The 24,722-nt window shown below is 38.7% G+C and overlaps 2 protein-coding genes across 4 annotated transcripts in view; one reads left to right on the plus strand and one right to left on the minus strand.

The window, feature by feature from the left end:
• Window positions 1-9,557, plus strand: LOC104368640 (cytochrome c oxidase assembly protein COX11, mitochondrial). Of its 2 annotated transcripts, none has more exons than XM_042802376.1 (4): window positions 1-324; window positions 431-586; window positions 1,405-1,530; window positions 9,347-9,557. In XM_042802376.1, exons 1-4 carry the CDS (start codon window positions 1-3, stop codon window positions 9,410-9,412), a joined length of 672 nt encoding a protein of 223 aa, XP_042658310.1. In that variant the 3' UTR covers window positions 9,413-9,557. The 2 variants fall into 2 exon arrangements, with proteins under 2 accessions (XP_042658310.1, XP_042658309.1); XM_042802375.1 differs by lacking the exon at window positions 9,347-9,557 and adding an exon at window positions 2,004-2,312.
• TOM1L1 (target of myb1 like 1 membrane trafficking protein) overlaps window positions 4,609-24,722 on the minus strand; it is a 26,894-nt gene continuing 6,780 nt past the window's right edge. The window contains exons 4-15 of one of the 2 annotated variants that reach the window (XM_033002622.2): window positions 20,101-20,250; window positions 19,564-19,683; window positions 17,864-17,971; window positions 17,054-17,170; window positions 13,438-13,571; window positions 10,941-11,001; window positions 9,403-9,520; window positions 8,438-8,534; window positions 7,864-7,924; window positions 6,924-7,011; window positions 6,566-6,638; window positions 4,609-5,632 (exon numbers count right to left, since the gene is read on the minus strand). In XM_033002622.2, coding sequence (XP_032858513.2) covers window positions 5,569-5,632; window positions 6,566-6,638; window positions 6,924-7,011; window positions 7,864-7,924; window positions 8,438-8,534; window positions 9,403-9,520; window positions 10,941-11,001; window positions 13,438-13,571; window positions 17,054-17,170; window positions 17,864-17,971; window positions 19,564-19,683; window positions 20,101-20,250 — 1,191 coding nt within the window. In that variant the 3' untranslated portion in view covers window positions 4,609-5,568. The remainder of the gene's footprint in view (window positions 5,633-6,565; window positions 6,639-6,923; window positions 7,012-7,863; window positions 7,925-8,437; window positions 8,535-9,402; window positions 9,521-10,940; window positions 11,002-13,437; window positions 13,572-17,053; window positions 17,171-17,863; window positions 17,972-19,563; window positions 19,684-20,100; window positions 20,251-24,722) is intronic. The other variant, XM_042802374.1, reaches the window with a different exon arrangement.

A 24,722-nucleotide genomic window follows, 5' to 3' on the forward strand; every position in this document is an offset into this window, starting at 1 on the left:
ATGGGGCTGTGCGGGCGGGGCTGGGCGCGCTGCGGGGCTCTGCGGCTGCCCGCGGGGCCCGGCCCGCTCTGGGCCTTGGCGCTGGGCCGGGCGCTTCGCTGGCAGGGCGGGAGGGCTCGGTACGGTCTCTGGGCGGGGGCGGGCGGGCGGTCGCCGGCCCCGCGGGAGGCCCGCGGGTTGCGGAGCTCCAACCCCTTCACCCGCAGGCAGGAGGAGGAATGGCGGCGCCGGAACCGGTCGGCGCTCGCTTACATCGCCGCCGCCGCCGTGGGGATGGTGGGCATGTCCTACGCGGCCGTGCCGCTCTACCGCCTCTACTGCCAGGTACCGGGGAGCCCCGCGGCCCGGCGCCGCGCCCGGCTGCTGCCCGCCCCGGGGAGGCGGCGGGTGCGGCCGGCGCGGGTCGCTCACCGCCTTCCCTCTCCGCCAGGCCACGGGGCTGGGCGGAACGACGAGCGCTGGGCACGGCGCGGAGCAGATCGAGCGCATGGAGCCGGTGAGGGGCCGGGTCATCAGAGTCACCTTCAACGCCGACGTCCATTCCAGCATCCAGTGGAGCTTCCAACCCCAGCAGAGCGAAATCTACGTGAGTGGCTTCGCCTTCACCCTCGCACCGAACGGCTCGCACCCGGAGCGCAAAGCGTCGGGTTTTGCCTCGCAGGTTGTTGTTGTCCCCCCCTTTGCATCCTGATCGTGCGGACCCCATCGGTTTGCGTGTTTGGGCCCTGATCTGGCCGAGCACACAGCCGGGGGCACGCTAGCCCAGCGTGCTGCACAGCGTTGTTTCTGCTGCTGGTTGGGAAGGCAGAGCTGATGTCTCCTATCAGAGGGTAGAACTTGCCTTGCCTCTTGTGGTGTTGCTCCCCTACTGTCCCATCACGGTACCAAAAAATAATTGCTATTAAAAGTATATTTACATATATACTTTGTTATATATATTTTATGTATATATATATTCCCCCTTAGTACGTTCTCTTATTGCCCCTATTATTGTAGGTCTGTTTCGGTGTTTTTTTTTTTTTTTTTAAATTAACATTTTAATCTAACTATACTGTTTAAAATTAGTTCATAGTAAAAACTCAGAGAAGGAGTCACGCTTCTTAAGTGGATTCTGAGTCCAGTAGTGAAAGAATGGTAAACTCAAGCCTGCATATTACAAAAGTTCTGTACGCTGCTAAACTGCTGAGAATAATGGACGTCTCAGTGGCAAACTGGTTAAGATGAAAAATGCACACAAAATATTACTGATGCTTTTAATTTTGAATGGGGGTGAACTGACTTTAAGCAAACTATTTGTGGAGTAGTAACTAACCTGAACCAACAAAAGAGAAAATGAACTAATTCTAGCTAAAGTCAGGACTCGGAGGGGTGGATTAAAAGTAACTCTGCAATTCCTTTATACAGGTGGTACCAGGAGAGACTGCCCTGGCATTTTATAAAGCGAAAAATCCTACTGACAAACCAATAATTGGAATCTCTACCTACAATGTAATACCCTTTGAAGCAGGACAGTATTTCAATAAAATACAGGTACGTGTGAACAAAGCAAAGATTACATCCTTCTTTGCATGAATGAGAATTGTTCTCCTTAACTTTTTCTCATTTTAATCCTCGATACCATTGTTTGTATGCCAGCATTTTAAGAAAGTACCTTGATTTTTTCAAGTGACAGTGCATCACTTCATTTTAGCCTGTCTTCATGACAAGCTGCAGTACATGTATGATTAGAGTGGCTCCCAAATACACCATAGTACAACTGACACTGAGGGCATGTGGTAATAATGTGAACTAGCCTGGTCAATGTGCATGTTTGGACACTTCCTTAAAAGCTAATTTTTTTCCTGTAACACAAGAGGAACGGAATTTCTCACTGGTTGCTTACAGGGAGGTACAAGGAATGAGAGTTGATTTTAAAAGATGAAGCTTTTGCTTATGTTGGCAGAGATGAAGTTTACCAGAGTTAGTGTTGTTTGTTTTGTGCTGTTTTTTCCTCCCCCATGCAGTGTTTTTGTTTTGAAGAACAGCATCTAAATCCTCAAGAGGAAGTGGACATGCCTGTCTTTTTCTACATTGATCCAGAATTTGCAGAGGACCCTAAAATGGCTAAAGTTGATTTGATCACGCTCTCTTACACCTTTTTTGAAGCAAAAGAAGGACAGAAGTTACCACTTCCTGGATATCAGTAATGAGCAGTCCATACAATTTCACTTCTGGTACCTGACTACTAGTTTTGAAACCCTTTTTCCATGGAAGAAAAAACTGCATGAGTACTGTGCAATATGGAATTATATTATTAAACCACCATGTGCCCATGTTGCTGTTATGAAAGGATATATTTCTACTTTTTTAAAATAAAAATTTATGTAGTTGGAATATTATTTCTTAGGGATACTACTTCATCAGACAACAGAAGAGAACACACTGTACTTGGAAGAGAAAGGGTTTTCTCAAGCCATCTTTTTACAAGATGATATATGTTATCTGAATACTGTGAGGCAAATTTTTAAACCCAAGAGGAAATTGAGATCTTCATTTAAATACAGAGGAACAAATCAGTTCATTAAGTATCACTGTTGCATTGCTGGCCCTGAAGAATAACTCCCACGTAAGTTACTTTATAAAAAGATAAAACCAGGTAATCAGTTAATGAAATCTCTAAATAAAGTTAGATTATATTGCTGTGTAACCTTCTCATGGCACAGGAGGATAATGATGATTCAGAAGATGATACACCCTCACATTGTTACCGAAGCAGTAGTTCATTTGGTAAGAGCAGACTCCTCCAAAACTGTTATCATTTGAATAAGAAACAGTAATTTTAATGTAAGCACATCAGATCTGTGGTATGATTTTTGTTTAGAAATACCATCTTCAAATTTCAATGGTGAATTCAACTCATTTAAAATATGCGTACTGCTAATGACTGCTCTTTAACTCCGCAGAGGGCTGTACAGTGGGTGCCTCTACAACACAGACAAGCTCGCTTTATGCATGAAATGCTTTAAAGGGAAAGGAAGAACATAAACAACTGCTTTAAACAGCAGGCTAAATTAATAGCATAGAATTCCCCTCAAAAACCAAAAGAAAGTCAACTTAATTCAGAGATTAAGTGCAACAAAGCATGCCCAGCAGCCTATCAGTTGCTCAGAGGTACTCTATTTACCATGAGAACACGTATTTATGTAACTTTTGGTCATTATCTGTAGGGTAGGGATAGTAACACTTTATCACAGCTTTGCAAATGAGGAGTGAGTTGCAGAGCATTTTCATTTTCAGACAGGAATTAATCTCAGCCCAGTATTTCATCTGCTAGGCCAGTTCTTCCAACCCCTTTCAGCAGATGAGATCTAACAGAGACCCAAGTTGGTTTGTTTGGATTCTAAAATGGTAATGGGTATATCAGAAATAACTTCCAGTTAACTTCAATCTCAATTATGTTTACATACAATCATTTTAAAGTGCTTTTTTGAAAATAAATGGAAGCTACATTTAAAATGCATTACTGTACCAATTATACGTCTTGTTTAAATAGATTCTGGATGATTTTCATGTAAGGTCTTCACTGTGTATTTATTAAAGTTTTAAAACTTTTCATTCTTTCATCTCTCTAATGCATTTTATCCAGCAGAACATGAGCAGCTCACACAAGTGAAATACATCTGTATGAAGACAGCAAGCTTTACAATCTATAATTCTAGTTATGCTTCAGGGGGGGAAAAAAGCCACAACAAATCTGAACCTATGCTAGGAAAAAAAAAAAAAAAATCTTACCTGGCTTATCTTCAGTCTGTTGTCTTTTTGAAAGTCGAGTTGATTATGGGAGTTTTCCATACGTTTCTGAAGCATGTGGCCAAAGTAAAGCATAAAAGGAATATCCCCCAGCAAGTGCCACTTTTATAAAAATGTGTTTACCCCCATTTTGAAAACCCAAGTTTGCACAGATACGGAGCACATTCCAACTATAAAACAAGCTCTCTAACCTCAGTAATTAGTTTCCTTTCATCTATCTGTGACTATTTCATGTCTTCAATTGTGGAAAATTCAGTTAGCAATCATCCATTATGGATTACCATACTGAAATAACCCGTTTTAATTTGTTAGACTTGGTGTGTAGGGTTTTACCAATAGAGCTAAGCTGTAGGGAAAAATCGATCCACCTCAAATCCTATTTTCAGCAGTTTTCTCAAGCTGCTGTTCAGACCACTGTGAATGTGAGAAAAATAAAGCTGCTTCCCTTCTCACCTCTGCTTACAAAAATGCCCAAACTTCTACAAGGTTGTGGTTTTGATAGAAGGGTTCTAATGGTCCTACAGCAAACTGCAAAGTTCCCAGCTCTGCTCCTAAACTACTTGCAATGCTATCTGTGATTGGTGTTTCATGGAATACACATGTCATCTGGTAAAAACTCAGAAGTGGTGAGGGTTAATTTCTCAGTAAGCATTTGCTTTTATTTGGAGTTTTATGCTACAAAAATTGCAAAACCAACTGAGAACTTAAACAGTTAACATAATGAAAACATAATGAATATTTAAAATGCAGTATTTCACAAAAAATTAGCTTACCAGCTATTAACATGAACCAAGTTCTCAAATTTTATATCAATTATAAATTCAGAGAACTATACCTGTTAAAGTGCACATTTGACATTCAGCATTAAAATAGATAAGGCACTTTATTATTAAAAGATAAAACTGTTATTAACAGGGTTAAACAACTCGATTAAAATAAATGGATAACTATTGCTCATCTGCATTGTAGATGATTATTTTTTCCTTCACCAGAACAACAATCTCTGCAGGGCAGGAACACTGAAAGAAATGATTGATCCCTCTCCAATATTTACTGAGTAAATACAAGTAACAACAACACAGAAATAAGCAGGTTTTCTGTTCTGTTAATCATGGATGATAGCACCTCATGTCCCAGTTTGGGTTCTTACCAAGACAAAAAAAATCCAACTATATTGGGGGCTTTTTGGAAGAAAATAAAATCTGTATTCAGAACACGAATGTTGGAAAGTAACACCACATATCTTCAGACGTTCATCAGGAGGCCCAATTTTAGAAGAGTCTTACATATCAAAACTCTCTTACAAATTTCTAGGGAGATTTAACACAGGCAGTAACAAGGCCAAACTAGAAACTGGATTCTGCAGTTTCTGTAAACATAACATTCTGTTTTGTTTGCTGCATAAAGGGGTAAAGAAACAGTTAACTTGGAAGAAAAGCTTTCTTCTATAGTTGCAAAAGTCCTTTTAGTTTACTGGTGTCAGGTGTTAAGTGTTATTTCATATACAGCTGAATTTAGAAATCATGTTTTAAAGGCCCTCAAAATATTTTAATCCTGGAAGTTACCTTGAAGAATACACAGTTGAACATGTAGGACAAATTATCAAGGTGTAGATCCAAGTAACTCTTCAACTTCCAAACAGCTTAGTATTCCAATACTTACTGTTTTTTGTGTCAAAATACAAAACCTGTTCTGTTATTCACTTGTACACTATAGGAAGCACTGCACAGGACCAGCGTCAGAGAATAGCGTGTGCTCAGTAAGACTTCACCTCCACCTTCAGCATTCTGTATTCTTTTTAACTTCTGTCTTCAGCACAACATCAATTTCTTCATAAATGGCTCTGGAAGAAGAACAGAGCGACTCCTTTATCACAGTTGTTTCATTTTGACAGAATGCACCAATGAAATCCTGCCCAAGCATAAACTGCCAAGAGGTTATATTGTTTGCCTAACAGAGTAGCATCAGTTGCAGGACGCCCAGGTTTCCATGGAAACAAAGAGCCAATCCTGTGGTGTGTCTGTGATAGATTTAATGAGACACCTCCGGACATTGTCACTTTTGATTAAATAAGTTTGGGAACAGGACTGCAAAATGCAAAGGGCAAGCATACCATACGGCGTGCAATTATTACACTAGTTAAAAAGAAAAAAAATAACAAAGCTTTATCATCTCAGAATTCAGTGGTTCCTCAGAAATAAATTTTGTGTAGATGGCTCAATTTTTTTTGCATTTTACCAGTAGAAAGGAAAGTTCTGCCCTCCTTTTGGTTTCATATTAGTTTTCTGTCTGACTATCTGGCCCTCTGGAGAGTCCCAGCATCCATTAGCTTTTGTAGCATATATTTAAATTGAAGATTTTCTTGATAGGCAGTAGAACAACATTTGTAATCACAGTTGCTGCAAATAGGAATTACTTTGGTTACCTTGCTCCAGGAACTACCTGTGTTGAAGAGTCAATCAGCTTCCTCCACCAGGGCCCTTACCATGTTTTATTCACATTTTCATATCACTGGACAGCATTACTCCACCAGTTTTACAGATGCTGTTCAATGAAAACACTATAGGAATTTATCCCTTAATTGGTTATGCCAGAAATATTGGAAGAAAATGTACAAAATGCAGTCATTCATTTACATTAGCAATCCAGTTAGTCAGCTCAGTCAGTCCTAATAGTGTGGTCTGTTTTCTCACTCAGAACAAAAAGCCATCTCGGAAGCTGCCTTGCCTTTGGCACCTATGAAAACTGTACGTTATCTATTTAAAAAGGTACTTACTCAGTGGGAGCCAAGGGGTCAAATTCCATTATCTCATAGTAATGAGGTGATTGTGACTTGTTCTTTGATGCAGCTGAAGAATAAAGACAGATAAATCCAGATCTAAATGTAAATGAAAAGCATGCTTACTGCATGCTACTTTTTTGTATCTTCCTGAAAGTAGATTATCTCCTGAGTACCTAGTTGCTTTAAATGCTAAAATGGACAGACAGGTACCTAAGAGAAGCCATGAGCAATATGAGACTTTGCCAATGTTAGTTGCTGCTCCTAGACTTTAACACCCATTATGTAAAGCCCTTAACTCGTAGCAAGAAGAATATATCTCCATGAAAGCTAGGTGGTTTGCAGTAGTTATTACCTGCTGGTGATGGTCCATTTAATGATGTATTATGTCCAGTCTGCAGATTTACTGGATTCAGAGGCACTGGGCTTAAAAGAGTCGTCAACTAAGGACACCAAGCAAAACAGTGCATAAACAGATTGTTCTCTGAGAACTGGTTTGACTTAACGTCTACAACTGCTGATTTATCTTTAGACTCTCAAACTATCGCAGGTAAATTCTATGGTCCACAGTTACCAATATAACGAATCTCCATTCCCCACACAAAGTGCAAAACACCTTTTAGAGTTATCTATTGCACATTTATATAATTTATGTCTGTGTAATCTGTTACACTACACAGACTGAAAAACAGCATCATTCACAATACAGGTATCTGCTTTTACTTGTGGTTTAAAATAGGGAATATGCGTGTGTGTTTGGGGGCTGCTTCTCCTATTTTCTGTTTCATACTACCGACCTACAAAATATCATTCAAATTCATAACATTACCTCAAAGACTCTTCATATTCTTTGCATTCCTTCTGTCATGGGTATTTTGTCTGCAGCATATGCCATTTGTTCTACACTGTACCTCCTTTAAGTGTTTGTTCTTTGTTTTTTTAAATATCTTATTTGAGATAAGAAATACACCAGAGTAACATAACGGCAGCAGGAGGAGATCTCAGCTTGCTTCACACAGCAACAGATTAAACACAAATAACAGAGCAACCGCTTTCTACAAACTCCCCTGAGATTGTGCTGGACCCAAGAAAATATGCTTTCATATTAACAGCTGCGGTATCAAAAGAGGAAAGTTGGCCTGGTCACCAAATACAGTGTTCCCTGATGTATGGAGAAGGGCCACAGAATAGATCTTTGTATCCCATGTGGACAGCAGTTGGGGTAAAATCCAAACCATTCTCATTTTGACAGTTGCCAGCAAAGAATGATTATCCTGAACATGAGTGTTACTCACATTGCTATATGAATGTCCAGCTGGGTTGCTTACACTATTGTTTTGTGCTTCAGTTGCAAATCTAGGAAAGAGTAATACATTGAAAGTAATGGAGAAATTATCAAAAGTGTATATTCTGATTGTTACATTATTTTTGTCTTGGTCTGTCTTTACCTTATGTCACAGAGAGTAGCATGGGCAGGTGGGCCAGTGTCCCATCCACATAAAAAGCAGGGAACTACAAGGACACCTCTCCTATCTTACTGTTCTCTTCTTATTGACCTGTACGATTCATCTGTTTCTCCCTTTCACTGCAGCACTGGCAACACTCAAGCAGAAAGTCATATATATCTCAAGTATGTTTTGACCATTGAGATAAATTTATGTCTATGACTACTGCAGGAGTAGTATTTTTTAAGCATGTTAAGCAATGTCTAGCACACAGGTGGTTTTCACTTGTTTTACTGGACTAATGTGTAAAAGCAGTATATCTGTAATCTCAGAGCCATCTATAAACTCATTAGATGAACTACAGAGTACTAATACCTCTGAAGATCTGTTATCTGTTACCATTGCTCGAGAAGAGATTACTCACAGGAATTCCTGAGCTTTTGTAGTAGTTGTTAAATCCAGCTGTGGATAAATTGGTGAATGACGCCTCTTTTTATCTTCAGGGTGTGCAGATATGCAATCTGAAATTCAAAGTGGTAATTAATGATCGTTTAACATTATTAAGCAAATGTTAGTTACTTGTATTATGAACAATGAAAGGGTAAAGTTTTGTTTAGAAGGCATATAAAGAGTCTGAAACGAATTGCTGTTTATCACATGAAAGGAAATTTTAATAACTGAGAAGGTTTTAGATGCAATATATTTATCTCCTTAAAATGTCAGAACAACATTAGTAGTGCTATACATGGTAGATACCATTTAAAACTCCTTTCACTATTTCTAAAAGGTTAAAATGGAATTATAGGCATTTATTCCTGAGGTGATATTCACACCTTTAACTTCAGTACACAGACTCCCGTAGAGTGGATAAAGGAGCAGCTTCTGCCAACAGTACCGGGGTACAACAGGGTACCAAAGTTAGGAGCTTTCCTCACTCCTCTGAACTATGAAACTAGTCTAAAATTAGAGGAGATGTGTACCTTTCTCAAAGTGAAATGTTTCTAAGACCAAGTGCCTCCTGAAAAAACTTAGGACATCAAGAGGGTATATGAAAAGTGTTTCTTTCTTCCAAGCCTACAGAACAAGCAACTACCAGACTTTTACAGGCTTCATTGTAATAGAAAACAGAGCACGTTCTACTGTTCAAATTTACATACTGGGGGAAAAGGTTATTGCTTCCACTGTAAACAAATTACAGGGAACCTTATACTACCTTATATTTTTTTCCTATCTACACACATCAGTTATTCTAAGGAGATTTAAGGAACATCCTTAAAGTTAAGGAGTATCTTTTTTTCTTTCTTACACGGAATTTCTTGATTCCCCCACTCAGCTCCTGGTTTGCTTTAGGAAACCAGACTGCAAGGGAGAGGTGCATTCATCACTTACTAAGGCCTGAAGGAGACACTGCAGAGTCATGTTGCACCACTGTTGGCACAGGAGATGGAGAATCGATGGAGAGGTCAAGCAGATCACTTGAAGGAGCAGATGGCTGTTTCCTGTACAGCTTAACATTTGAAAAGGAATAAAGTTGTTTAAGTTTGTTTTGGTGTTTTGTTGTTATTTGGTTTTGGGGTTGTTTTTTGTTTTTAAAAAGGAACTTGTACAGTTTAAACATATTGCTATTTTCACAGAATATAAACTTTAAAAATAATAATATTAAAAATTGGAAAGCATGACAGAAGACTAGGATTTTTTTTTTTTTTGGTGAAAGTTAGCTAATGAAACAAAAATGCTTTCTAGAAAAGATCAGTTTCAGCAAGGTTGCCATCTCAAAAAATTAAGGAAAACAATTCCTCAGTAGGAAATACAGCGGACTCAATTCTAAAAAGCAATCGTGAGCTTGTTTAGATACAGGTTTGATATTGATCTTCTGACTGGTCCTGTACAATTTTCAGACTACCTATTTGTGTTATTGAGATTTGATACATATTTAAGAGATTTTTTTCATTCCTGCTTCGGATAGGAAAAGTTCAAAATCACAACAATGTTTCCTAGGACACTGAAAAGGATTCCCCGTGTTTCTCTTCTGAATGAATTAGAATTAGAAATGTAGCCACAGATTTTAAAAAAACTACATACTTGAATTGTACAGATTTGGTCAAACCAGATTAAAAAAAAGATGATGCATTTTAAACTTGGAGACTTCTGAATAATAAAAGGGCACAGACTGTACCATTTGGACTATGAATTAATCCAATAGTGCATCCACCAAAACATTCACCTACAATACCAGATTGTAGTAATAGTGGCTTTTCACGGAAAACAAGATAATCTTCTACCTCTTTTAAATAATTATCAGCTGTATTTCAGCATTCACAATGCTGTCATTTTCATCGTGAGTCCTAAATAACTACACAATTATAGCTTAGCAGAAGCTGAAACACATGCAAAACTACTTTGGGCAACATATTTAACAACCGTAATTATCAATCAATAAAGGATAGTCATTAAAGATCTGCTACAAGCCATTATTCACAATTCTGAAAAAGCTCTGAATCAGAGAAAAACACCAGTAATTGTGAATTTCGATAATTCTGATAGTGTAATGGTATTTCAGTCTGTAAATGCTCAACAGAGAACAAATGAAAAGAAACATTATGGCTCCTCATTTCGTATATGGCAAATAAAAGTGCTTAGCTGTAGAGGTAAGAAACCAGCATTTGAACAGATATATTTCTCTCATTTTTCCTGACCAAGCTTCCATTTTCAATGACATTATTTCCTACTTTACTCACATGAATTTGCATGAAATTCTGCAAGTGAGACTTTAGAAAAATTGGTAAGAGTAGTATCAGCCTGCTGTCTCCTGTACCTCTTTCAACTAGAAAATAAAATTCTGCATATATCAAAAGCCTATTTTTCACAATGAACAAAAAAAGGAATGTTTAGTCCTGCAGTTCACAAGTTCATCTGTAATTACTCACCTCTGTGCGTTCACGTTGTATTCTCTGATTCTCCAAAAAACGCACTCTGTTTCGAGAGAACCTGTTCAAGTTGCAGAGGTAAATGTTCATTCTGACATTTCTGTGATGTCATTCATAAGAATATAAAACCAGTTATAATCAGAGTTTGATTATCAAAAGACTCCAGAGGCATTAAACAAGCACTACAGCTGCTTTTCTCTGGGGCACTTGTCTCTGCACTAGCAATATGACTCGCTCTTCTCCTGGGCCTTGGCTCTCTATACTAACATCGGTTTGTTCTCGGACTCACTTTTGGAGACAGCTATCTGTGTCTTCCAAAACAAAACCAAGGCTCGGCTGACAATAAAGTCTGCCTCTGTTCATGGCAGATAGGTAACTATGACCATGCGCTGTACCACATCTGTCTCCTGACAAGAAGACTCTTCCAACTGACTCCCAAGAAGTCGCCTGTTCTCAGAGGTCCCCACACTCCCTCATGTCTTCTCAGAACAAACCACACGCCTGTTCTGGTACGCAGCCCTCACTAGTTCAGGAATTTTAAAGAATTTTTTTTTTTAAAAAAAGGAACAAAAAAAATCCACCTGCATAAGTATTTATGTACTAGGAGTCATAACAGTGCTACACTGTGTCCAGAGGAGACCCAGTCAAGTGATAGGCAACATCCATAAGGTCAATCCATTTCAGAAGTAAGAGCCCTAAGTGGTACAGACATAAGACAGCCTATACAGCTATACAACTGTGTGTGCCCTTTGGAGTTACCATACTGGTGAGGCCCACAAAGATAGTATATATGCAGGGAGGAACAGAAGAAAAAAAAAAAAAAAAGAAAAAAACCTTTTCAACTGCAGAATGTAAAATATGTATCTGAAATACAGGAAGAACAGAAAAGTTGCTAGTGCCACTAGAGGGAGTCACTGTCACACACACGAGGCCAGTTTATTGCACAATGGTGATTGCTCCTGATTTAATTTGGACTCTATATTAATAATCAGAAACAGAGAATGCAGCATGACTTGTCTTCAAACAATACACATAGTATGAAACAGATGCAGCTAGTTAAAATTAGTTTGTCTTTTACACATCTCACTGTTCAGAGAGAATTCCAAAGAACAAATTTGCAACAAACATTAACCAAATACATTTTAATACTTATCAACTCTAAAGCACAATGTATCTGCATCCAGGAAGACTCATTACATATAAACCATAACATTATATACTAAAATGCAGTTGCACTTTCTGTCCAGTTTCACAATGGCCAATTAATTGCTCCTTCAATCCCAAGAAGTAAATCTTTCATAAGGAATTTGTTGACTTACATCCACAAGCGGCTGCTATTCACAGTTCAAGAGGTTCTTGGCATTGCCAGTATTCACCAGTTGTAACAGAAATGTAAGCCCACATCTGACTTCTGTGGATTTACAGAAGCTGAACAGAATTCTACGTTTGCTTTACTGAAATAAAAAGCTTCCTAAAGCAAGAAGTGAGCCCACAGTTCTTTCTAGGCAGTTACTGCAAAATACATCAACACTGTTGTACACATATGATTTAAGAATAAATGAAAACTAAATGTTTTCAGGGTTAGGCTCAAAGTTTATGCCATGACACTTAAAAACATTAGTGGTGATGTCAGTGCAGCATTCAGTAGAGGATTAAAAGAAATTACCAAATTCTCTAAATCTGCTAAATCTAATCATTAACGATTGCACTTGATGCATAATGATTTCCAGAACATTTCTTAGCCATGGAGAAGGTATCAACTACTTAACATGGAAGGCTAATTCCTATTAAACCAGAATACTCTCTTTGAGTATCCTCATGTGATATTTTGGGGGATAATACTGGAATTCTGAGTTTAAAATTCATTTCAGTTTTGCTAGCATCTAGTCATGATAATACTCAGGATGTCAATGCAAGCACTGCGGTGCTTCCATGTGTGAAAGAAAGAAATGTTTTCTCCTGTAAGACAAGTAGAACAGCATGTTTCAATCCAGCTGAGAAAAGCAAGCAGCTCTCTCAAGCATGCAATGAGGCAGAATGCTATTCCATGGCCGATTTCTGCAGTAGAGCTGTCAAAGTTGTTTAGAAAAGAGAACAAATATTCTTTCCTTGAAGCATATATACTTAATGGAGATAAGGACCATCACCGGTACCAAAGGGTTTGTAGCAGACTGATGACAAATACACTGTGCATTACCAAAAATTAATGTCAAATGCTAAAGTGATTTTTGCCTGTGTGCCTCCATCTGATTTCCTATGCTGTTAACTTGTTTTACTTTGTTCTAATGGCTTTCTAACTACCTCTATGAACCCCTTCTGAAGTGTTTTGAATAAGGCAAAAATCATAATTTTCTCCTTTTGCAATCATGTTTCTTTTCTGGATTTGAGGCTAAAATGTCTTCTTGTGAAGCATCAACATTATCGTACAGACCACCTGTGACCATTAAGTGCACATACTCAGTTAAGATACTAAAGGTGAGAGAGGCCCTGTACTTACCTTTCATGTCCCAGAAGGACATTATTCAGATCTTCATTTACTTGTATTAACTCAACTATCACATCTTCATTCTCCACTGTCACCAACAATTCCATGATCCTCTCCTGCATCATCCGACAGGTCTTATATAGTTTCTGCACAAGGCAGAGGAAGAAAAAAAAAAAAAAAAAATCGTAACTGTGGTCTCCCAATCTGTCAGTTCTGGAGAAGAATGACAACACTTGAGCACTACAGACTCACGGGTAACATTCCTTAATTTACACAAAACGCATGCATACCAAACATGGCAAATTGCATAATTTTCATGTCTTTGATCTTTGCAAGGCAGGTTGACAACTCCTATCATCAGACAGCTCTCCTACCCAATCCCTACCTCTTGACCCACCTTTATTTCTAAAGATATATCTGTCTCTAAAGTCTAAATTACAAATTGCAAAATAAAAAAGACCCCTCCGGGTGACATGGAGCAAATTTGATTTGATCCTGTTTGAAGCTGATTAGGCTCAGCAGGATACTTCACATGAATATAATGGATGTGATCTTGTTCAGCGTCTGCTTGCAGAAAAGACAACAGTAATCTAAAGGACAGACGTGCTCAGTAACACAAGTCTCTAGCTCTACCTATTCCTCTAAGCGGGAAAGTTCAGATGCACTTAATCCATGTACTTTTTGAGAAAGTAACACAAACCTAGCAGAATCCACTGATAGGAAAATTATGAGAGTTTACGGAGCAGAATTTTGCATTACTGGCAGTTGAAATGGAAGATAGTTTATTTATATTCCTCTCCACTGCAGATTTTGCATGTTCAAAGAAGCAAATTCTTTAGCAACAGGAACTTCAACTCAGCCAACATTACTTCCCCCCCGACAGTGCATTTGCAAATGCTGGCTGGCTCTGCTTAAGGGGAAAAAAAGGAGGGGGAAAATTGTTCTATTTGCACGCTGCTATTCAGAAATTGCCTTGGTATTATTTTCCAAGCGATCTGGTATTTCCTCAAAAAACATATACTTCACATAAAGACATTATTTTATTTATCTAAAAAGAAATTTTGCACCCCCTTGCCAAATCTGCATAAAGATTACAGAGTACTGTACCTCTGAGTACTGTATCTTCATAGACCAGGATAAAACACGCAAAAAACGTATTCAGTTTAGTGTCTGTAATTAAATATAAAATGTCTCCAACTCCACACTTTTCTACCTGATCTGCATTTAAAAACAGTATATTTCTTATGACTCCACTATACAAGCAGACTAGCTCCTTTATAAATATCAATATTCAATAGAGAAGAAAACTGAAATACTCATTTCAAGCACACATTTGCTAGGCTTTGCTCCTACCCACAATGATGCATGTACTCTTATGCTTCAAAAACTGGAGTTTTACAACAATGAATGACCAGCTGGTGTATCAATCAGTGATTCCAGTGAATTTGTGCTAATTCTTACCAGCTGATGATCTGGACCCAAATTCCTCTATGTCTACCCAGTATGTCTATTCACTATTCAGTACAAAAGTTTGTTACTCTTCTTGGCTGATGCTGAGCTTTAGCTATTCTTTAACTACTGTTACTGGTCAGCACAGTATTTCCAGTGAGATCTGTTATCATAAGCCTTGTCCAAAACAGGGTGGAGAAAGGGAGGAGTCTAGCCACTAATGAAGCTACAGAATTTAAAATTTGTTGCACTGATAAAATTTACCCTGTTACAGTTTTTATAGAGAGACTCCAGATAATCAGAAGCACTGAAATTAATGTCTCCAACTCACTCAGAGGCTAAACAAGCAGCTCTTTTAATAAAGGACTTTGTTCTCTGACAGCAAAAACTTAATCCAAACAATCCAGGCAGAGGCACAAAGAAAAGGGAACATTAAAGACTGGTAAAGGACCAGGATAGCCATGCTTGATGCTTTACATGACTCAGCGCACAGAGGGAATAACGCAGAAAACTCAACAGTGAAATTAACACAGAAGGAACCAGTTTTTAGTTACTCTCCCACAAATGGGAACTCCACACCCTGTCCTCAAACTTTTGCCAACAACTTTATTACTGGGAGTGTCAATAAGAATCCACTGGTTTACTGTGGGCAGCCTAATCTGTGCGCCCACATGCAGAGGGGCCATAGTAGGAGACAGGAAATGAAAGACATACTTTTCCTGTTTTGCAACCAGAAGCACTTACCTTGTCATGGACTGGGCAGAGGTGGCCAACTATATTAAACTAGTGTGTTCTCCTACCTGGACTTTCTTTCACTGCCTGGTTAAATCATTAAGGCCTGTTTGCCCCTTGGCAACCTCCCTGGTGGCAGCAGCACTACAGAAGTGATGTGTGTAGCACAGCCACAGATTAGCTGTTTAGGTGGTGTCCATTGCTCAGACAACCTTATACTCAATCTTTAGTGCAGGCAAAGCAAGCTCTCTGCAATTCCCTGGAACAGCTACTTGCCCGTGTTTAAAGTCTACTCTGCTCAGACCTCTCCTCCTTGGACTTGTAGCTCTGCAAATCTCTGCAAAAGACACAATGTTGGAGATGTGACGAATCTCCAGGGGAGCAAAGACCACTGAGAGATTGCATTTGTCTTCTACCTGATTCCCCCAAATCAGCAGCACTGTCTGTCTTTAAAGATGAGAGATAGCAGCAAACTGCTGCTATCTCCCCATATCTCTCCTCCAGCTGTAAACCAATCCATAAGTGGACGCACCTGAACAGCATGACCTTGAGGGCAAACCAGTGGCACCCAATAAGGGCTCCCTGCAAAAGGAATAATTCTCCACTGGGCAAGAGAAGCACGCTGAAGGCTTGCAAAATTTAGATCAGCTCTCCAATACATTTAATGCTGACAAATTAACAAAAATGCTTCTTCATCATAGAAGTTCAGATGTAAGTTTAGAAACAGAAGGATGTGATAAAAGCTTCTTAAATTCTTGCGGACAATATGAAACAGAAAAATGTCCATTGATGTAGGACACCATTGAAATGCTGCATTTTTAATTTCTAAAATAGAAAATACAGCATGAGCAAGTAGAAGTGACATTACAGAAAGAACATATACATGTTCACTGTCAAATCTAAACTGGACTAATGCAATACACTTCCTTCAGGCTACACTTTAAGAGCACGTGGATTCATCTATAGCACAGCAAGCTCCCAATCTTTGAGGTCACACACATAAAACCAACACTTCATATTCTTCACTGGCCTTCAGTCTGCCTTTAAGGTACTGGTAATAACAAAGAGAGTACTGAAAACTCCAGGGCGGATATGAGAGAGAGAATGTGTCATCATCTATTTTCCCACAAGGCAACTGTGTTCAACTGGAATGTTCTCGGGGCTGTTTGACAGAACACGCTTAACAGAGAGTACTCTATTATGAAATTCCTTTGCCCTCAGAATTCCCTAGAGCTTAAATTTGCATTGCAAGCTGTATTGTCCTTTCCTGACTACCTAGATGTCAGAAGGTGAAGGAGACAAAGCTGAGAAAACCAGAGATACAAACTTATTGTTGAATTCTATTTGGCAATCTGAATCCAGATGCTAAAAGAAAGAATATAATGTATTTTAAAATCAATTTTGACCAAACCAAACCAATATACCCTACCAATGAATTATCACATACCTGTAAAAGATTCATATCATCTGGATTTTCAGAGCCAGGAACATTTTCTTTTAATATTGATGACATGACTCTCACATTCATTTTTGCCATATCCAGTTCACTGTACAGTTTCCCAATCTGTTGGGTTCAACAGGACAGAATATTGTGTAGGTGAAGAGAGTGTGAGCAGAATAATTCTTACCTCTAATACATACTTTCTTCCCCATTAGGTATAATATGGGCCTAATTAGCATTATTTTACTCTGGTGATATGCCATGAAAATGAACAGAATTAGCTCAGCTTTTATATGTGCAACCAATCTGAGATCCAAGTCTGATAGTACTACTCATTTTCCTTACAGTTAATCCCTCTCACTAATGTTACTGTTACTCTTACTCTTTTTAGTTATCTACAGGCCAAGCAGGAATGGAAGCGAACTGTCCCCTTCCCTCCTACTTTTTAGAATAATCTCTTCACATGATCCTTATGCAAAAGTAAGTTTCACTTTCCCACCTATCTTCGAAGTGACTTTTATCAGTTTGCATAACAACATTATAAGACGTCATTAGATACTCTCATGCTAGAGCACACTATTTCACTTTCTGGTTGGGGTACAGCATGGCATTTATTGAACTCTCCTCTGCCTACTTTGCTTTGGCACACCACTGTATAAAACATCTTCAGGAGAACAAACCTAAAAACCATTAATATAGAGCTATGCCACTGGAACTGATGGTCCCTTCCAGTGGCCTCCGCCCCATGTTGTTGAAATTATATATTAAGAGAATATTTCAGGTGGACCACCCTCCCTTAAACCTTTAGCACTGCACCTGTTCAGGAGTCAACAATAACGTTGGGCCTGTCGGAAGAGGCAGTAAAGAACGTTTTGCAGGATTAGCAGAAGATGGTGATGACTTTGTAGAAGGCTGAGATGAGGTCTGCAGAAAGACAAGAGAATAGAGTTTGGCTTTAACAAAAGAATTGAAGTAGACATCCAGATGAGGGGGCTACAAAACCTATTTGATAGACTAGACTACTGGGCATTAGGTTTCTCATAATCAGTGCTTCCATGGAATTTGTAGAGTAAGGTCTATTTACAAGAATAAATGGCTAGTTTGTAATAAAATGAGGCTTGGAATTCAGGTATGTTTTATATGCATTTGCAAGTAAATTCCATCACAGGATAAAGTGGGAATGACTAAGAACAGGCAAGCTCCTTGAGCTCTTAAGCCACCTAACAGCCTTCCCAAAGTGACACTGTAATTTTATAATGAAAGACAATTTAGAATGTGATCACACTTGGAAGCAGTGGAAAAGTTGGGGGGTTAAGTGTGGGTCTCTTCAGAAAATGAACTACAGAGGCCTTCTGGATCAAAAAGCTGGAACACTTTGTCTGCAGAAAGCTTCACTTGCATGTGAACTAACTGCTATAAAAAAAATTCCAAATCCAAAACCTGCACAAGACTATACAGTTCAAGTCCTTCACTTCCTAGAGACTGGGGTAAAATATGTGTTCAGTTCTGCTGTTGTTGAGATCAACAGAAGGTTTCCCACTGATTTTAATTGGCTAATACACATAGTAGGCAGAATTGTCTCTATTGTACTCGGTGAGAAAAAAAATTGTCTACTGAGAGCATTCTTCACACATATTGTTCAAACCACCTTTAAATACATAAGCTTTTGTGCACTCCACTATTCAGTCATCAAATCAAACTCAGGATATGAATAATTTCTGTCTGCACTGATTATAGACATCTAATTCTGTAATTGCAAGGTTCCACCCAGTGGTGGATGGCTTCCACACTTCTCAAAACTCTCGTGAAAATTCTTCCAATAAAAAAAATCTGGAAAGAATTGCTTTAAAAGATGTACTCTATTTTCAGACGATGTCCAATGCTCAAGCCATACTTATATTTATTGTCCTAGATGCTACACAATGCTACCTATGGCATATGCTTAAATAACATATATTGTGTAGAGGCTGTGCAAACAGCTGGAGACATATAGAGGCAATAATCTTTTCTTACAGATTTCTACCTCTCTTGGTTTAATTTTAGAGATAGATAATGCTCATGTTCTGAACAGTACGTGTTTCTGTAAAAAGCTTACTCATTTTACCTGAGACTTTCAGAACTTGACAAGTTTGGGGCGCTCAGCTCTCACTCATTTTAAGGTAAACAGCATGCCCAAAGACTTTACACTCTTTGAAAGTCTCAAGAAAGAGATACTTCCTTTTTGAGAACATATCCACTAATCTGTGATTTGAAAGAAAATAAACTATTATATAGGCCGGGTTTCTTTGTTGTTATCTTAGGTGTTATAACTGAAACTGATTCTAGCTCACATGATTAACTAAACTAGGTTGGTCATATTCTGCCCTGGAGCATTTAAGTAAAAAAAAAAAAAAAAAAAAAAAAAAAAAAAAACAAGGGCAAACCAAACACACCTTCTTTGTCTACAGAACTCATACAATTAACACATCCTGTTCCTGATTTACAATGGTTAATGAAGTATCTCTGTCTATCCTCACCTTAGGTCCCCCTCTGCTGGTGTCAGCAGATGGAAACTCCACTCCTTTCTTCAGCAATTCTAGATAAACTTCTTTTACTTCACTCACATCCACCGTTCCTTGGAAACCTCGGGCCCATGTCTGGTTTTGAAATAACAGGAACAACAGTCACAGAAATGGACAGTCAGTGGATCAGACAAGTGCTTCTAAAACATGTGGTCCTAAAGGCAGGCTATTCCCTCTATCCACTTCAGCTAACTCCATTCAAAGCAGCAGGAACCACGAAAGCTCCAAATTTACCTCCTCTCCTGCTTGCTAAGTGCAAATACAGAGGGAGCACATATGCCTGGGAAGGGAATATAAAAAGTGGAGGTTGACAGTTTTCCAGTTCCCTCCCTTTGTCTTCCAGTCTGGGCTACACCTGCATGAAATCAGGCACAGGAAGAATTAAGTCTGCTTTAGGAAGAAGTTCCCATGAGCAGTACAGAAATGGGCTACATCATTAAATATTTATCATATAACAGAGACACAAACACTTACTGTTTACTCTAGACTTACCATGATAAAGGTCAAGATTTTCTCCTGCATGTCAATTGGCAGATTGTATCTTGGATTCAGTAGTTTCACCAACTTATCTTTACAGAAATCTTTCTTCACAACTAAGGACTGGAACCTTGGGCCACAGTTCTCTATACACATGTCAAGCAGCTGCACAAACAAAAAGCTTTTGTTACATAGATATTAGGGAAAGACAACTTGACTGCTTTTGTTTAATTTGTTCCAAGGTGTTATGGGGAAGAGTACAAACAGATATGAACAGATTATTGCCAGCTATCTCACTAGAATGTCTGATGAGGTTACTACAGGGAAACAGTAGCTTGCTGTGTGCAGTTATACCTGTGCAATATAAAATGAGATGCATTAGCCAGAGTTACACTTTTTAACAGAGAAGTACGGTCACTCTTGTTTCCATGTCATTGCAGTTACTGAACATACGGGACTTTAACAGCATGAAATCAGTCCATAGTTTAAAAGAATTACTTGTACGGATTTAGTAACAGAATTAAGTCACTGCCTAGCACATAGGTACCCTGGTCTGACAGATTCTGAAGAGCTCTACAAGAGAAGAACATAAGATTACTAATGTCTCTTCTAATCTGCCCTGGGAGAGACTAATGAAAAAATAGGAAAGAACAAATTCAAGAACTCTGAGTACAATTTCTACATGTTTTAAAGGTCACACTGATTTGAAACAGAATAGCTGATTTGTTCCATTTGCCAGATTCATCTTCATTAAAGAACTCTACTTCCAGAACTCTACTTGGAATGCTCAGAGTAGAATCACTGCAAGCAACGTGTCTGCCCTATCAAATACAGTGGTATGTGATAATGGCATAATACTTCTTCCTTGTATACCTCAAGGTGACTGATTACAATTCCCATTTTACAAAAGAGATATCAAAAGCTGTCACTACGTCCTAGTCACTTGCAGTCAGGCCAATACAAGTCTTAATAGGAAACTGGGGTCAGATCAGATGCAGAATCAGGAATAGAACTCATCCTGCCTGGCTCAAATCTGGAGATTGATCACAGGACTATGATGCTCCATGTAGGGAAAAACGGTCACAGTTGTGTTTTTTGCTCTCCGACTTATCTTTACTCTCCCCTCGCAATTGGAATGGGAAGATAGAAAGGTGAAAGCAAAGGGTAGAAATTAACAAAAGTTTTCAAAATTTTATGTATTTCCAGACAAAAATTCCCCTGAATCATGCAACAGACAGGATATCTTCTCAAAAGGATATACAGATTTTAAGGGACACTGCTGTAATCTTGATAAAAGTAGGTTAAATATACTTTCCTATTCAGAGCAGACTATATTTGACTAAGTTGAAATAATTTTAGTAACTCATTTTCTAGCCTCAGGACTTGGGGATTTTTCTCCCAGTGTGATCAGGAACTTATGGGAGAACAGGTTTAAGACCAGAAGAAAATATATTGCTGGAATGAAAACAGGGTAGAACAAAGACACTGGCAGACTGCTGTGCAAAAAACTAACTGAGAGATAATTACAAAAAATCTTGGCTCGTATCATTATTTTTCATTTGAAAGAGTACATGAAACATATGCTAATAAGCCAAGTAATTTGCCTGTGCAGTACTTCAAAGATGGTCTGTGTAAAACATTCTCAACTCAGTGCATGGGAAATTTGGTATGCTACTCCTCTATTATTAATTCCCTACTTAAGGGACTGAGCATTTACCCTCTGAATGAAAGTACTGAACTAATGGGCTAGATCCTCCACTCAATTATGCCAGCCCAGCCCACTCAGAGCGAAACTAAACTGGTGCAGGAAAAAGAATTTGGCTTAATTATTTTTAACTGGACTATTCACGAGCAAGCCACTTTCATGCTAATAACACCTTTAATTAGAATTTCAATATGGTTATTTATCATTGCAAATATGACTTCACCTTTCCAGGCAGTTCCATTGGAATGAACAGATCCAAGGTAGCCAAGTCAACCACTGCTCCACACGGCACAATGGAATCTCAATAGAAACATGTTTTAATAACAGAACTGGCAAATTAACTTCAACCAAACTATTAAACTTCCTCTAAATGACAGGCAGGACCTGAGAACTGTTGGAACTGGCAGAGCTGCTATATTCCAGGCTAGCTGATACCAGACATCCAGGTGAGAAGAGATCTACACAGAGCAAAAAGGGGGGCAAACTGCACAGTCGAAGCCATCTGGTTCACTGGGCAGCAACATAAAGCTAAAATGATAAAGGGCATCTGAACAGAGGTGAAGACAAACTGTAAGGCAGAAACAAAAAGGGGAGAAGTAGGTGGGTATAACAAAGTCAACTACATTCCTTATCAACAGAGACCTCATTCAGAATTCAGTAGACTATCTGCTCATCTAAAGCAGGCAGGTATGGTCCATTAAGCTGGAATGAATGGATGGAGTTTGTGATGGACACTTCTCAGACCTAAGGTGAATGCAAGGACACAGATGCACAGTTTGCTTCTTCCTATTTCTGACTCAAATGGAATAAGTCATTAATTGATCTCAAGGATTACATTCAAATAAACATATACTGATGTCTACCCGGTCAAGTTTTTGAAAGGCAAGATACTATTTCCAAGTGTCACCATTTAAAAGTAACCTGTATGAGCAGTTTTTTCAGCTCTCATTCATCAGTTACAGTGTAGTGGCTATGTAGACTTCATTGAGATTCTGTATTTCAAAAATATTAATTTTTCAGAAGTCTGATTTTTCAAATTACATAAGTACTGAAATATGCATTTCTTCTGCTCCCACTCTATGTCCTTTTTTTTTTCCTCTTTGCCCACATATACCATAAAGTGCAATAAAAGTGATGAGGATGTTTTTGATTGAGGAGCTGGAAAGCATTCACAGTTTTTCGATCCTCTGCTTTGTGAAATGTTAATTTAGCAAAGGAGAATCTGAAGGCCACATTTGCCATGCTAGATTTTTTTTTTACATCTGAAAACTTGCAGAATATTAAAAGGAAAACCAGAAAAAAAGCCTAAGGCAAAAAAAATAAACTCCAAAATTTAAATCTAACCAATGACTTCCTTTAAAATATTTTCTACCAGTGTAGTGCAGAAATGAAACAGTAATTCCACCTTAAATTTCTGCCCACTGCTTTGTATGTAAGAGTGTCTGAGGACACAGGTACAGAAAGGGACATATTCAATAAACTACTTCCCCATGTGCTGTTCAGTTCCTATGATCTTACAGGCATCAGAACTGTGGCACTGCAGTAAATGCTTTGCAAAACCAAGGGAGATCTACAGAGACGACTGACCAGGTGTCTCAGTGTTTACCACGTAAACAGAGTTTACGTATCCAAGGCCTATTAGCAATAAGAAGTCAAATAACACACACATGCTTTGTTGGATTCCTGCCTAAAAATTCTAATCCTCTTCAGATTGCAAAATCACCACTGCCGAGCCTGATCTCTTGGCTTTATCAAAGACTCTGCATGAAGCAACTTCATGGCCTGACACACATACATCTCGATCCGCGTGACTTCACAAACAGCAGGTAACTTCAGTAGATCAGAGTACATGAAGCCACGCCATAGCCAACACATTATACAGCTGGCACTCACCCTTCTTCCTCCAAGTAAACAAATAAGCATCTACAAGCCAGGAGGAAGAAGACACTGTTGAGATTTAACATGTTTCAATGACAGAATCAGTGCTAACACATGCAATCGTGCTACTTCAGATGAACACTTTCACATTTCCCTGTGTGTAGTCTCTGACAATAAGCTCCTTAAGCAGTTTCATTAGAAAGATTAAATTCCAGAATTTCAAGGTTGAGTAAATGAAAGTGGATCAAAGCACATTCCAAGAGAAAAGTGATTTGTAGATCTAGTGCTGCCTTAGTTGTATTAACCTAAGTAAGAGAGACAATTTGATATAGAGTCTCAAAAGCTGGAGGACCCCATTTGCTGTAGGAAATACAGGCAGTAACCTACAGTTCATCAAAAGAGAGCCCTTATTTTTGTAGAAATCTGGGAGAAAAACAATTCTGAAGAGATAAGAGTTGTTTTAGGAGTTGAAAATTATGTTTCTTTTTCCATTTGCAATAATTTGCTATTCCAATCTAAACATTTAAAAAACTGGAAATGAGAATAATTTCATGAAGGCAATCAAGAACATAAAACCAGAAGATATAGCCTACAGGAAGACTGATTAGGTAACAAAGGAGTTAAAAGTAATACATGGTCAGCAATGAGGTCATCAAAGGGAAGGTTTTACACATACTAAACTGACAGGGGAAGTGGTAGAAAAACAGAAAAAGGAAAGGAGCCAGGGACAGAGGGAGAGACAAAGGATGGAATATCTTATGTAAAAACAAAAGCGGGAAGAGTGAGCATTAGAGGAAGGCTGGCACTTATTAAAAAACAAAACAAAACACCAGAAGATTAAGGAACTTGGAGAGAAGAAACCTGCAGTCAGAAAACTGAAGCTGGGCCAAAAGGATGTGATTGCCTGGCAGGCACAGTTACGTGCATACGTATAAGTGGGTGAGAACAGACATGGAGAAAGGGGCCTGGAACAGCAAAGAAACTGCGTGAAAGTGTTGAACTACAAGTCCAACTGAAACCTGGTACACACTCCAGTTGCAAGGAAATACAATGA

Source organism: Tyto alba, unplaced genomic scaffold (genome assembly GCF_018691265.1).
Source record: "Tyto alba isolate M040663 unplaced genomic scaffold, T.alba_DEE_v4.0 Super-Scaffold_39, whole genome shotgun sequence".
Classification (NCBI taxonomy): domain Eukaryota; kingdom Metazoa; phylum Chordata; class Aves; order Strigiformes; family Tytonidae; genus Tyto; species Tyto alba.

What these genes read in the sequence shown, in the direction of transcription:
- LOC104368640 (XM_042802375.1), top strand. Translation starts at nt 1, where the DNA reads ATGGGGCTGTGCGGGCGGGGCTGGGCGCGCTGCGGGGCTCTGCGGCTG. An exon ending in TCTACCGCCTCTACTGCCAG is followed by an intron (nt 325 to 430) that starts GTACCGGGGAGC and finishes CCTCTCCGCCAG; the next exon opens with GCCACGGGGCTGGGCGGAAC. An exon ending in CCCAGCAGAGCGAAATCTAC is followed by an intron (nt 587 to 1,404) that starts GTGAGTGGCTTC and finishes TCCTTTATACAG; the next exon opens with GTGGTACCAGGAGAGACTGC.